This window comes from Loxodonta africana, chromosome 11, assembly GCF_030014295.1.
Source record: "Loxodonta africana isolate mLoxAfr1 chromosome 11, mLoxAfr1.hap2, whole genome shotgun sequence".
Lineage (NCBI taxonomy): Eukaryota > Metazoa > Chordata > Mammalia > Proboscidea > Elephantidae > Loxodonta > Loxodonta africana.
In genome coordinates this window covers 100523673-100538387 of record NC_087352.1, presented here as the reverse complement: position 1 = coordinate 100538387, position 14715 = coordinate 100523673, and the positions used below count along the sequence as shown (strand labels likewise).

Below are 14715 nucleotides of genomic sequence, written 5' to 3'. Positions count from 1 at the left end.
GTGTTCGCGAAGGACTCCTTTCCTACTGTAGGCTGCACAGTGCAGATGGGTCCTGTTGATTGTCGGACAGAAGGAAATGTGGTTGGATGGTAAGACTGACTAAACCAGTGGATTTTGATAAACACTTCTGACACCTTTTAAGAAGAATATGTTCTCTTCTCAATTATAGTTTGCTGTAGTTAGATTAAGTTAGTTTCAAAAGAAGGTCTATAAATTAAAGGACAGACTGAATATCTTTTATGGTCTGCATAAACTGCAGGGAGAGCCCCTAACCGCACACCATACTCTGCACACCAAGCCCTCCACGGCACTGGTGTGTAATGACGCAGAAGGAAGAGGGCTGATGGTCCCTCCTAAGGAGATGATGTGCCTCACGCCTTTTTACTGAATCATTCCCTTTAAAAACCCAGACTCAGGCCTTTTCTCCTGTGGCGGGTATTCAGAGCAGGCCAGGTAAGGAACTTGAGGGCATCTGTTACACAATGCAACAATACATTATTTTGTATAGGTAGGCGTTACCTAAGTTACTCCTGTTAGGAAGCAATATGCCCGCATTTTATAAACCGGCTACCATACCTCTCCCTGGCTTCTTCCATCGATCCCAGATCTACTGGCTATTGTAGAAAAGCGGATGCTCTTTGTTGTGACAGTGGCACTTGGAATCATAATATGCTATCCTTGATGTGAATTAGAAAGTAAATTCTGAAGTCGTGTTCATCTTACATTTTCTTCTTCCATTACTTTGTTAGTGACAGATGTAGTGAAAGGAATGCTAGAGAAACTCTGAGTTGATCATGCTCTTTGCAAAATCCGTTTGAGTGGCTGCTACCATCCTCTCTGTTGAAAGACATTAACATTTTTGGTCCCTACTTCTCTGAGCTCCAAAACATTCCATCACCTGTTATCAGAACTATTCATGGCATCTTAACAATTTTCCTAAATGACTCTGAGACCTCATTTGGATTTTTAATAAACAGTCACATTCTAATGAGGTCTTCATAAAACTGACTAAATATGTTTAGAAATCATTAGCTTAAATTACCAGTGCAAAAACCTCCTTTGGGAGTCCTGCGGACTTGGTTATAAGACTGCCGGCGGATGGATGAATGTAACGACACCACACAAATGGTGAACGTGGAAGCCTGGGAAACAGGCTCCTGAATAAAAAGCGAAATATCCCTCAGGTGGGTTCATTAAAGAGGGAAAACAATCACAACACATTCCAGTGCCATTTAAATGCCAGGTGTGCAGCTGTCTGCAGGTGCCAGGGAAACTGACAAGCATCCCCTCCCAGAGCACACGAGCTGAAAGGGGCTGCCCGGTGTGACAAGACAGTCTTAGATAATGACAGGTCCTCGCAGATGTACCGGGGACCCCGCTGGAGGGAAACGCAGCATCTGTCTTCTGCACCAGGTGCTGCGACAGGCAAGGCCCCAGTGGCTCTGGCTCCAGAAATTACAGCCGCCTAATGCAGAGTGCTTCAGGGCAAAAATGGGAGAGAAGCAGCCTCCTGCTCAGACTTAATGACTCACAGCACAGCCCTGGACATAAACACACACTGCTCATGCCTTATTCATGCAGAGCCCACGGCGTGCAGCCCTCACGGTAACTGGGTAGCCGCTGCCCTCACAACCCATGTCATTTTGATTTCTGGGGTGGTTTGTTTTTGTTTTTAAACATGGAAAATGGGGCAGTCATCTCCAAACACAGAAGCAGGATTAACAATGGGAAGCAGCCTGGGACCAGGTTAGCACCTTTCCCCAGAGGGCTCCTGACCTCCTGTCAAAACTCCTAAATCAGCTCAGACATTTCAGGGAGAGATGCCATTAAATCCATTACTAATTGAAGACAGACCAGCCTCGGGCTGGTGGCAACGAGACGCCTTTTAGGTGCTTGCCCATGTCCCCATCAACCTGGTAAGAAATTGGAAGTGCTTTTTTTTTTTAAAGATGGTTAACAGACCTGAAACTATGGAGTCATTTTTAAGCCTATGGACTTCATTTTTGGAAGTTATCCTCCCTTTCAGCTGGATTTCTACAGTTGTCACAACAGTGGACACCATAAACATGACCAGGAACCATCCCTCTGGGACAGGTCTGGGTGCTGATGGAAGAAATAGCAACCACAACCACCTGCCCTTTGTGGCTTTTATTTTTTCAAAGCCAGGTAGCTCGTCACAGAATTTGGCTCCCTGCAAAATGGGCCCTGTGGGAGGGACTTCAGAGTATGATTCCTTGTTACGGTGGTAATTTCACAGCGCAATTTTCTTTTCACATTTTAGCCAGACAATGCTGTCCTGTGGAACCAGGCTTTACCACAGGGGGATAGTTTAACCTCCTGAGCCATTGAGTCTGGATATAGAGTACTTTGGAATTTCAATTAAACAAACAAAAAATATGTGCCTTTACTTAAAAAAACAAAACAACAACAAAAAAACCCCAGTAGTTCTTATTTTAACAATTATTTACTTTTCAAAATAATTTATCTTAGGATCTTTTTAAGTGAGCTCCCATACAAATATTTGAAATTTGAATTGATTAAGTTTTAAAGAATCCAGTTACTGTGTAAGGAAAACATCATGAGGGCAGTCTCTAGGTGCTTCTTTCTCACCATCGTATGTAGGTATTCAACAAATATTATAAAATGAATGAAGGATTCAGAATTGAGCATACATTTCAGAGTAAGAAATACAAGTAAATGGAAACAGAGGGAACATTTAGCTGGCATTTTTGTAGTTAACTCTGCATATGCTAATTGTCCCTTTACCCAGGTGAAAGTCTGCTCAATCCTTCAGTTTCCCGGCATTCACTGATTGCCAAGTCCTGTGCTATGACAATTCAACAATGAATAAGACAGGCTCTTCCCTTTAAGAGGAAACCCTGGTGGCGTACTGGTTAAGAGCTACGGCTGCTAACCAAAAGGTCGGCAGCTGGAATCCACCAGGTGATACTTGGAAACTCTATGGGGCAGCTCTACTCTGTCTTATAGGGTTGCTATGAGTCGGAATTGACTCGACAGCAATGGGTTTGGTTTTGGTTTTTGGTTCTCTGGAGGAGTTGACACTTTTTTTGAACACTCTTTACTGTTTTCATAGCAAAAGAAGGTAGATTTGGGGAAGGAAAGAAGGTAATTATATATGCCACATTTGGTCTTAGGTTTGTTGGAAACTTAAGGGTTACACTAACACCTGTATTTACTGAGTCCTTGCCATGAGGCAGTAACTTCTCTCCCTGTCTGACATGTAATTTTTACAAGAACCTTATGAAACAGCTACTTTCATTGCCCCTCTTCGCAGGTGAAAGATCTGTTGCAAGAGAGGCTCAGAACACTGTGGCCAGGCCCGTCATGGAGTGAGGAGCTGGAGGCGCTGGCTTTTTAGCTAGGTCATCCTTGCCTTTTGCACTGTCTTGGTACTTTACTTATATATTCTTTATTGTACAGAAATTTTACATTTCAATATTGCCACACGTGTCAGTTGTTTTCTTAATGGGTTGGGCTTTTGGTATCTTTCAAATAGACTCAAAAAAAAAAAAAACTAAACATTTTCTCCTAAAAGTTTAAAAATTTTATATTGTTATATTTGAGTCTTTATCTGTAATTCATTTTGAGTGTTTTATGAAGGAGGGATTTTTTTTTTTCCCTTTGGGTCTACATGGATAATCAAATGTCTGAACTCAGTTGACTGAAAAGTTCATGCTATTCCCACTAATTGTATATCTTCCCATATGCCTAATGGACTTTCCATTTTGATCCATTGTTCTATTCATCTCTTCCTATCAATTTGTCTGCCTATAATTTTCCCTTTTCCTACTTTCCTTGTCTGGTTTTGATATCAAAGTTGTATTAGCCTCCTAAAATAGGGGAACAGTCTTTCTTTTTCTATTCTCTTAGGATAACTTTTATAAAATCTGAGTTGTCCCTTCTTGAGTATTTAATAACATACCTGTAAATCCATTTGGGCTTTTTAATGGGTCAAATTTTCACCATAAATCAATTAATTTTTTAAATTTCTTTATGTAGATCAGGTCTGGCGATAACAAACTCCTTCAGCTTTTGTTTATCTGGGAATGTCTTAATTTCTCCCTCATTATTGAATGACAGGTTTGATGGATACAGAATTCTCGGTTGACAGTTCTTTTCTTTTAGCACTTTAAATGTCATCCCACTTCCTTCTGGCCTCCAAGGTTTCCGAGGAGAAACTGGCCGTTAATCTTACTGAGGAACCTTTGTATGTGACTTCTCTTTTGCTGCTTTCAGGATTCTCTCTTCATCTTTGTTTTTAAGAGTTTGATTATAATATGTCTCAGTGTATCTCTTGGGTTATCCTACTTGGACTTCTTCTTGGATGTGTACATTCATGTCTTTCATCAAATTTGGGAAGTATTCAGCCATTATTTCTTCTAATATTCTTTCTCCCTCTTTTTCTCTATTTTCTCCTCCTGAGACTCTCACAGTGCATATATCGGTCAGCTTGATGTTGTCATAATTCAATTTTTAAATAATTATTGTCTATTCAGATTTTCAGTTCCTTTTAGAGTCAATTGTAGAAAATATTTTTTCTAGAAAATTATCTAATGTATCTAAATGTTCAAATTTATTGTTATCCATATTATTCTGTTATGATAAAAACATCTATACTATTCCTAATGTTTGTAGTCTTTTTTTAAAATTTCTGATCTATTGCCAGAGGTTTGTCTATTTTATTAGTATTTTCACAAAATCGTCTTTTGATTTTGTTGATCTTATTATAGACTGCTTTCTAGTTAATAAATTTATTCTCTTATATTATTTCCTTTTTTAAAAATCTGTCTTCTTGAATTAAATGCTCTGAAGCATGGAGTCATCTTGCAGAAACCTATTTGGACTTTGCTTTTGGTTCTTCCAAGCTAGACCAATACCAGCAGCTAATGAATGAGTGCTGACCAGACCAAGAGGGACCACTTCGGGGCCTGATGCTGACCACCCTCGCAAGGCATGGTGTAATCCATTATGCCGTGTGGTGAAGGCAGTAAGAGCCCCGAACACGGAGGCCAGGACGAGGCTTCCAGTTGGTGAGCATGCATAGCGGAGGGTAGAGTGTCTCTCGGGACATGGAATCTCTGTGCTGTGACCCCTCCCAGACTTCACCTTATGTGTCTCTTTGTATCCTTTTTGGTTGTAATAAATCTGTAGTAAGTATGGTGTACTCTCTGTGAATTCTATTTAGTTGTTCCACTGAATTAGCAAACCCACAGAGGCAGTGAGAGCCAGCAGGGGCTGGTGCCTGCCTATTTGGCAGTCTGAAAGAAGGCGTCCTTCTAATGTGTGAGATCTGACCTAGCCCTGGGTGGCTGGGGCTGAAAGACGGTGTCCATCAATCCTGTGAGCTCTGACTCTGATGTGGGTGGTTGGGGCTGAAGGACTATGCCAAATGGGTGGCTGGTGACAAGGATGGAGAAGTGGGAAGGTGAGCACTGGATCCATTTCCATACTTTGAGAACTGAATTCATACTGATCCTTACAACACATGAAGCAATGAAGGTGGGGTCTGCCCACTGTGCCCCTGGCTTAGTGCAGATGCTTAGCTAATCATCCTTCTTTTCCAATAAAACATTTAAGAACATGCATTTCCTTTTAGGTACCACGTTAGCTGCATTCTAAAAGTTTAGCACTTTATGATTCACAGTTCTGCAATTATAAATATTTTCTGATTTATATTACTGTGTTTTCTTTGAACCACGAGTGAGTGGAACTGTGTTTTCACCCAGATCCTGAGTGAAGACAGATGAAGCTCCTTGTCATTTCCCTGTGTTCATCTCTTCCCCCTTTCATTGAGTGTCTACCCTTTGCCGGTTCTGGTTTTATGTGGCAATCTCAGTTCACATTCTTAGCATCACATAGGCCTAAAACCTTATTCCTATACTTGGTGGGCTTTAAAGCCAAGATCCAAGATCCCCAAGACTGTCAGCCCCCATCCTCTCGCTGAGACTGATGTATAGCACCCTCACCGAGCCTCCTGAGGGCAGTTGCAATCTCCACTCTTTTTCTGGTCTCTAGTTCTTACTTTGTTTCTGGCCTCTGGTAGTTTTCCTTACTTTCATGAGTGCTAAGGTAAACATTGAGAAAAAATGTATATATTTACATATATGTTTAGGCTTTATCTAGAATTTCTAGGTGTTTGTAGAGGGGGTTTTCAGGTTAGTCAGCAATTTGGCCAGAACTGGAAGCATCTTCCACTTCTTAAGGTCTCTTTCCTTTTTGGTTTGTGTCTCTTGTTACTTTCCTAGAACCTTAAGAGAAGATGCCTTATGGTTTCTGCCTCAATATTTCAATTCTAGTCTAACTCCTAGGCTGGCTTTGCTGAGAGTAAATCACTCAGTGTCAACTTGTCGAAGAAGAAATGGGCTCTGCTGCTGAGTTGAGCATAAGCATGAAACTGGACCTACTATAAAGGAAAGCAATTGCACCCTGTGCATTTTCTTCTTTTTAAAGTTCATTTTGGAAATAATCCTATAGCATGCTACCACTGAGATTACAATTTGAGAGTTTCCTGGTTAGAGAGGAAACAATACTTACAAGCAGGTAATACAGATCAAGTAATATAGGACCTTGGGAAACTGAGGCACAGGAAAGTCAAAACTAAGCAAGAGAAGATGCTGGAATTCTAATGATTGAATACAGTGATGCGCACTGTTTTTAGAATCAACTTTCTTGAGTTAAGGACTGTAGTCATATCCAAGGGAGCACCCAATGAGTTTTGACACCCAACAGCAAGCATTCATGCGTAGAGGTGTTTTTGCGTGCTCAATATAGCCAGATAACAACTGCTTTTAAATCTTGAGTGCCTTTCCTGTCTGTTGCTATCGCTACAAATGAAAGCAATTCAGCCTATGTTGACGGATAATTTGAAGCTGTATTAACGTTTTATGGAGTACATATAATACTTCAAAGCTTGGCTGCTGCCTTACTTCATATTACAAACTAGCAATGAAGAAAACGGTAATTTACGGTGTAAATCTGACTTACCCTTCCAACTTCCACAAGGTTGGTCACCATAATTATGCTTGCAGTATTTTCATACCACACCATTCTCCAGAAATCATAGATGGTCTCTTGCATTGGTCCTGAAGCAAAATATGTCGTAAGTTTTCAACTGGAAAGTTTCTGGGGCTTGCAAATAAATCTATAAATACCCACATACAATTCTCTCACTTTTATAGATGGGCAGAGCTCTAGATGCAAAAAGGTACTCTTTCTAAAACAGCATCTATAGAGAAATCATATTTTTCATTCTTGGTTGAATTTTTTTCATGCCATCAAAGCTATCTGCATTTGAGTTTTTACTGCTCTTAAACTACTACTGTGAAAGAAAGTTATTTCTCCATCATTTAGCTATTTATCTCCATAATACTCAAGAGTGAAATTAAAAAAAATGGATACCATTACTCTTCTTGCTAACAACTGGCAGATATCCAGGGGAACCGTACAGAGAATGAAATGAGCCTCTACAGGAAACATGGCCTTTTCTCGTTTCTAATATTTTTCTTATTCTCTGTTATCCGTCAAATTAATCCTTTTTTTTGCTTGACGTTCTAAAGTGAGAGAGAAGTTAAGAGTTCTGTACTTCCTCCCACAGAACATAAAGATTCCTGGCAGGACATGACTAGGCATCTGCTTCCTTAGCTCTTGGGATCCCAGTATTAAAAAACTATTTCTTATGGACAAGGAAAAGAAAAAAGATGGGAAATATGCATTACAAAATGCCAGTGTTACAGAACTACTAGGCATAGAAACTTGGACTTGAAAATGGCTTTCCTCTTTGTGCCGGTGCACACGTTGCTGTAACAGTACAAACCGATATAAGACAAGTAGAAATGCAAGCTGATGACAGAAACACAACTTCAGAGACATGAAGAGTTACACGAAAGATGAGCAATCATGCAAACATTCAAGGCACATGCTCGGACCAGAGACTACAACTGTACTATAGTATCTTGATGTTTCAGATTCCTGGATTTGGAATTCAAATATTTGAATTTGAGATTTGCCTCTGCCTTGGAACCCCGGTGGCGTAGTTAAGAGCTTGGCTGCAACCCAAAAGGTGGGTAGTTTGAATGTACCAGCCACTTCTTGTGTACCAGCCACTTCTTGGAAACTCTATAGGGTAGCTCAACTCTGTTCCATTGGGTTGCTCTGAGTCAGAATTGATTCGACAGCAATGGATTTAACTAGCCGTGTTAAATTTGGGCTGTGTGTGACTTTTGGGCAAGTTAGCCACCATAAACTTTACTGTTTTCATCTTACTTCATCTATATATTAGTTACAGTTACAGGTCTCAGGACTATTTTGAGGAATCCTGGAGCTAATGTATTAGAATGAAAAACAAGGTGCATTTAAAGATATTTATTAATGCTTTTGTCCCTGTGCTGAGACTTGGCTGTTGAGCAATACGGGTGCACCTGAGAGGCCCCTTTCACTGCCTGCCATCCTCTTGTCCCATTATCAATTAGGCCCTTCCTCACTATCGAGGAGTCCCTTGGTGATGCAAAGAGTTAACATACTCGGCTGTTAACTGAAAGGATGGAGGTTTGAGTCCGAACAGAGGTACCTCAGAAGAAAAGTCCTGTTGATTTACTTCCAAAAAATCAGCACTGAAAACCCTGCGGAGTGTAATTCTACTCTGACACACAGGGCACCGCCATGAGTCAGAGTTGACGCCCAGGTAAGAGGTTCAGGTCACCGTGGAAGCCTCTTTTCCCATCTCTCCACTGTCATCATGTCCCTTTTGCTGCCTTCTATTACACTCTCACCTCCCAGTGAAACTGACTTGATTTCCTGATGTCGCCACGTCTAATCCCTTTAGGAGACCAGGTGTGCCACCACCCATGAAGCCATACCAGCCATTTCAGCCCACGTACTTTGGCATGTGTGTGCCCTTCCCCTGACATATAGGCTAAAGATTCAAGCAACATTTAATCCAAGGCTACAGAGGAAGTGAGTCAACATTGGATTCCATCAATCACTACATTTCTCTCTTGTAGAAAGGCATATTGACTGTGTATTTAACAGCTTGTAATTTATGAAGAAGAAAAAAAAATTTGTGCAGACAGATAGTTTTTGCATTTTTGTGCAAATGGATAATTTTCCCAGTATGACCTCTGAAACAGAGGGGTGGCCCAGGCGCTTTCTGCTTCCTTTGCTAGATACACCGGCCTGTGCTCTGAAACAGATATCCTTCTGATGACAATGGCTAGAAGAGGTGAATCACAGGGTCATGGGCAGTGTGGCCTATAGAAGAAAAGTCATCTCTCAATGGCCAGCATGAGTTTTCCCAGAGACATTCCAGAGTAGGGCCCCTGTTCTCTGCTTCCAACCCAAAAAATCCCATTGCCAATGAGTCAGTTCTGACCAATAGTGACCCTATAGGGCAGAGTAGAACTGCCTCACAGAGTTTCTAAGGGATAGCTGGTAGAGTCAAAGTGCCAACCTTCTGGTTAGCAACCGAGCTCGTAACCACTGTGGCACCAGGGCGCCTTGCTTCCAAAGTGCTCCTTAATTACCCCTCCTTAGTATTCAACACGCTTGCTATTACTTATCTCAAGTTCTCCCTGGAGCGGAGCATACCTGTCCTGTGTTCCTGCCTTAGGGAATACCTGACACATGGCAGGGGCTCCATAAACGAATGAATCAATAAGTCTGTATGCATGTGTGTAAATATTATAATTTATTATTAACTCGCTATATGAAATACGGAAACCCTGGTGGCATAGTGGTTAAGTGCTACGGCTACTAACCAAAGGGTCGGCAGTTCGGATCCGCCAGGGAAACTCTATGTGGCTGTTCTACTCTGTTCTGTAGGGTTGCTATGAGTCAGAATCGACTCGACGGCAACAGGTTTGGTTTTTCTTTTATATGAAATATATATATTATAACATTATTAATATTAATTGGTATTATAAGGACCCTGGGTGGCACAAACAGTGTGCGATTGGCTGCTAGCCTAAAAAGGTTGGTAGGTCGAACTCAGCTAACAGTTTTGTAGAAGAAATGGCCTGGCAATCTGCTTCCCTAAAAATTACAGCCAAGAAAACCCTATGGAGCAGTTTTACTCTGTAAGGCCTGGGGTTGCCATGAGTTGGGGGCTGACCTGATGGCGGCTAACAACAATTAATATTTAATAATAATATTGACATGCAATATTATTTGTATGATTCCCTCTCTCAACTTACATTTCTGAGATCATCTGTAGAATCTTGAAAACACGTTGTCTTTACTCTTTTTTCAATTCATCCAAAGGGGGGCATCTTTTGAAAGGGTCTCTTCAGAATGAGAGTGAACATTGTTTACTCCTTAGTGTGTTGGAATTGGACTGCTGCTCAACCACCAAGGAGACCACTCCTCTGTATTTCCCTGGCCCAAGGCCTTGTCTCAAGACTTACCTCACTCTGTCACCCTGGTAACCAGGGGCAACCCCAGCCTCCCAGTAACTACTGTCCAAGGAGGCAATGGTTCTAAACTCTGGCTGCGTATTAAAATCACCGCAGAGCTTTTCAAAGATTCTGATATCACAGTCAAGAGACTCTAATTCAGTTGGCCTGGGGTAGGGCTGCGTCTTTCCTGCATCAAAGATATTCGGTTCCGCCCTTCTGATCTCACCCTCAGGATGATCTCATAGATGTGTTACTACGCACCACCAAAGACTTGTTTGTTTTAAGTCTACTGTTTAGTCCTAATCAAGCTTCTTGAGTCATGGAATTCCATTCTGTCTGATTTATAGGGAACCCACACACAGAATGCCACCTCAGAACATGGCTGGGTCATCTCACCATTAGGGCTCAGTGTCAGGTAAACTGATGAGAGTTCTTTAATGTGTACATAATTCAGGTTATCTTTAAAATGAAAGGTGTTTATAAAGATGAGTGGCCGCTTGGGTGGATAACATAACATATACATAAGTCTTCACAGTTTTCTTGCCCTTTGAGTTGGACTTAAAAAAAAAAAAAGATTAGGATAGAATTTAGTTGGGTAAGGTTCTTCTCAATACTAAAATTAGGTACAGGTATTCAGAAGAATTTAACAGTTTGGTATTAAAATTTGAAAATGAAATTGAACACAAAGAGATTCTAAAATAATCCCAGAATGGGAGAAAAAAAGTGAAGCAGGCAAAGGCACCTATGCCCTCATGGAGCAGCTTGGCTGGGTTCTTCCTCACCTTGGCTCTCCTTCTCTGTGCCCTGGGCAGGGTCACCATGTGAAAGCTTTCTTCCTCTGCCACATCAGGTGGCTCTCTGCCTGGCTGGCCCTCTGTGGGAGTCCAACAATAGAACTGCTCGGGGGTGGGCACTGGAGATTCTCGGCTAGCAATCAGAAGTACAAACCAAGATATTTTCTTGAACGTTCATTCAAACCCTGTATTTTATTTATTTATTTTTGGAGGTGTGGGGGGAATGGAAAAAGAAAAGCATGTGTGTGTGTGTGTGTGTGTGTGTGTACGCGTGTGTATGTCAAGGAAATGGCTCATGCAGTTGTAGAAGCTGGAAAGTCCCAAGTCTGTTGGTTAGGCATCAGGCTGGAGGCTTCTCCTGACTCACATAGCTGCAGGGGCTGATGAACAAAACACCAGCAAGTCAGACAGCAGGCTGCTGGCTCACGGGCTGTGCAGGCTGATGAATCCCAAGATTGGCAGGCAATATGGCAAGCTGCTGGCTCAAGTCCCAAGAATTGGAGGTCAGATGATGACCCAGATACAGGATCCAGAGGGAGCAAAAGCCAGTGACCTTTGGCAGAAAGTTCATATATACTGGATGCAGGACACATCTTCAAGGAAACTCCCCTCCAACTGGCTGGCTGCTCATAGCAGATCTCATCATGGAGGTGATTATATCAGAGCTCATCATGGTGGTGAGTACATCATTATATAACTGCCCAACTACATCATAACTGCCAAACCACTGAGAATCATGGCCCAGCTAAGTTAACTCACAATCTTAACCATCACAGCATCCAGATATAAGGCTTTTAAAATTGTCAATCATACTTTTCTTTAATCTTTGGCAAAAAGTCCTGAGATCTGAATAAATTACTACTCAGAGACACTCGTCTCTTGCCCAAATCAAAAAGCACGCTGGAGACTGGGGAGGGACAGCATTTATTGTCACCGAGAGCTACTCTAGCAGCTCTTGCTGGGGTCTGAGTGGCTGTCACCATTGTGAACTACAGGTCTACAGATGGTTGTCCTCAGCCCCTGTGGAAATGCTGGGAGGTGTGCTGCAGGAGGTCCGCATGCTTCTGCAGGTGACCTCAGGATCCTGAAGGCTGGCGTGGTGAATGCCCTCATGCTGAGAAAGTTCTATAAAGACATTTGTGAGATTGCCCTCAGAGTGGACAAGCAATTCAACTCCCAAGACCAAGGAATCCACAACATCAAGCAAAAGACTTCTGAAAAACCTCCATTCCTCCAGGTACAAGCAGCTGTACTCGACAGTCCCAGGATCTGATTTCTGCAGTTTCTGGCTGGGTGGGAGCCGCTGTAATTGCTGTGGCAGTGTGTTTACAGATGTTTGCACAATAGGCAAGAAGGTTATTCTCAGCAGTTGTCTCCCCATGAGACTAAAACGTGTGAAAGAGAAGGTCTACACGTTTCGATAATATCAGGCCAGTCTTATGTTCCATTTCCCTCACAATGGTTGGCATGTGCAGACCTCTGCTGAGAAGAAAACGTGCAGAGGGGTCATTTTTACCACCGCCCCGCCCCAGAGGAAAAAAAAAGGCAGAAAGAACTAGAACACAATGAAATAAATTAAAAGTATGAAGAAAAGCATAACTGAAAGATCCAAGGATGAACTCCATTGTGTAAGATGGGTTTTCTAGTTCATGGGAAGCGAGAGATATGAACAATTATAATTTAAAACCTTGATAGATGACTTATACCCTCTCTTTGCACATTCTAATTTCTATACAGTATGTTTGCTGTGTTAACTAGAGCTGCTGAGAAGTCAAGGTCCTTTAAGCTCACAGTGGCATATTCATGGTTTTTCAAGTGAAGAAAGGAAGTCCAAATAAGAACATGGTATTCCATCATAAATGGAATGATACCTAACTTCATTTGAGCACTATTTCCCAAGTCCTATTTGAAGTATTTTAAATGTACTATCTTGTTAAATTGAAAGCACACAACAATCCTAAGAAATAGGTACAACTGTTCTTTCCATTTTACGGAGTAGAGATTGAGGCACAGAGAGGTCAGGTAAATTGCCCAAGACCACACAGCCAGCAAGCCTGCTGCCACCATTGGTATCAAAAGCAATTCAGAAGGGCTCTACTTGCCTGGTGTGTACTGTATAACCATCATAATCCCAACAAGAGTAAAACAGAAGAAAACCCATGTCAAACACACAAAAACTACCTCTTTAAAAGTGTTTTTATGTCAGGTCACTTCTCTACCTTAAAACCTTCAATGGCATCCCACTGTTCACAGAATAAAATTCAACTTCACGGACACAGTCAGCCCTGAGTCACCTCCTTCAGCCACCCGACCTCTACTCTGTCCTGAGCTGTGTCTACTCGGGAGCAATTCCAGAGCTCACAGTCCTTCCCTCCACGTCCACTCCCACCATCCTCATCCGTCCCAGCCACCATTACCTCTCCCTGGAGTTAGCCTAACAAGCCTTCCTGAATCCACATAGGGGTCTCCCTCCAACCCCCTCCCGACACCTCAGCCAGAGCTGATCTCTGAAAACTGAAAGTCTGATCGTGCCACTTTCCTGAGTAAGCTGTCTGCAGGCTTTCCCACTGCTCTTAAAGTGAACCGGATGTCAGTAAGGCTGCATGACCCCGCCAGCCGTGGTCTGCCTGCACCTCCAGTCTCCACTTGGACTGCTGTAGGTGCAGCCCTTATGATTGCTCACCTCAAGCCCACTTCATGCTCCTCTGCCAGGATCCCTCCTCCAATGGTCTCTCTACTGTCCCCTCCCACACAACCTGCAGGTCTTGGCCTACCCGTCTAAAAGTCACTTCCTCAGTCAAGTCAGACACCACCATTTCCTCACAAGGTTAGGTTTCAGTTGTGGCCCCAGTACGTCTTTAATGCTCACCCCTCACTGGTCTGTCAGCAGTTTCTCTGTGCTCCTCTGCTTCCCTCATTTAGAGGACCTTTCCGGCCTCAATGGGAATTCGAGTTTGCAACCCATGTATGGTATAGTCAGCAGTGCAGCAAACATTTACTCAGGCTACTCTGCACCAGGACTTTCTGTGAGGCATGTAAGGGATGTGAAGGTAAGTAATATAAATGTAATCCCTACTTGCAAGCAGCTCATAATTTTCTAAGTTAGAGATGATGCCAGGACACACTACGCTCTGATATAAAGCACAATCAGGTAAGCATCCTGACTCTGCAGCTTCAGAGTGATGTACACACGCCCCTGGAGACACATGACGATTCTGTGAGGGCCACATGGATAGTCCTGAAATTAGTCATTTCCAGTTACTTCTCTGTGCACTTTGCCAAGACTGATCTTCCTGAAAATGGGCATACATCCACAATAGTCTCTCCACACTTGACAAAAGGTAAGTCCATCACCCATCCCAAACATTACTCAGGTACTCCGTCCCACGTGTAACAACCTGCAGGTATGAAACAAGAGGAAGATCTGAAATACTGTATGAGGCTCCTGCCTTTCTTCCATTCTAATGCCGCATTCTTCTTCACATAGTTCATATTCTCAGATTATTTGTTCA

At 42.4% G+C, this 14715-nt stretch overlaps 1 protein-coding gene across 3 annotated transcripts in view; it reads right to left on the bottom strand.

The window, feature by feature from the left end:
* The window catches only part of PTPRM (protein tyrosine phosphatase receptor type M), a 943724-nt gene that overhangs the window by 68780 nt on the left and 860229 nt on the right, over positions 1–14715 (bottom strand). For all 3 annotated transcript variants that reach the window (XM_064294704.1, XM_064294702.1, XM_064294703.1), the window contains one exon: positions 7006–7103. In XM_064294704.1, coding sequence (XP_064150774.1) covers positions 7006–7103 — 98 coding nt within the window. The remainder of the gene's footprint in view (positions 1–7005; positions 7104–14715) is intronic.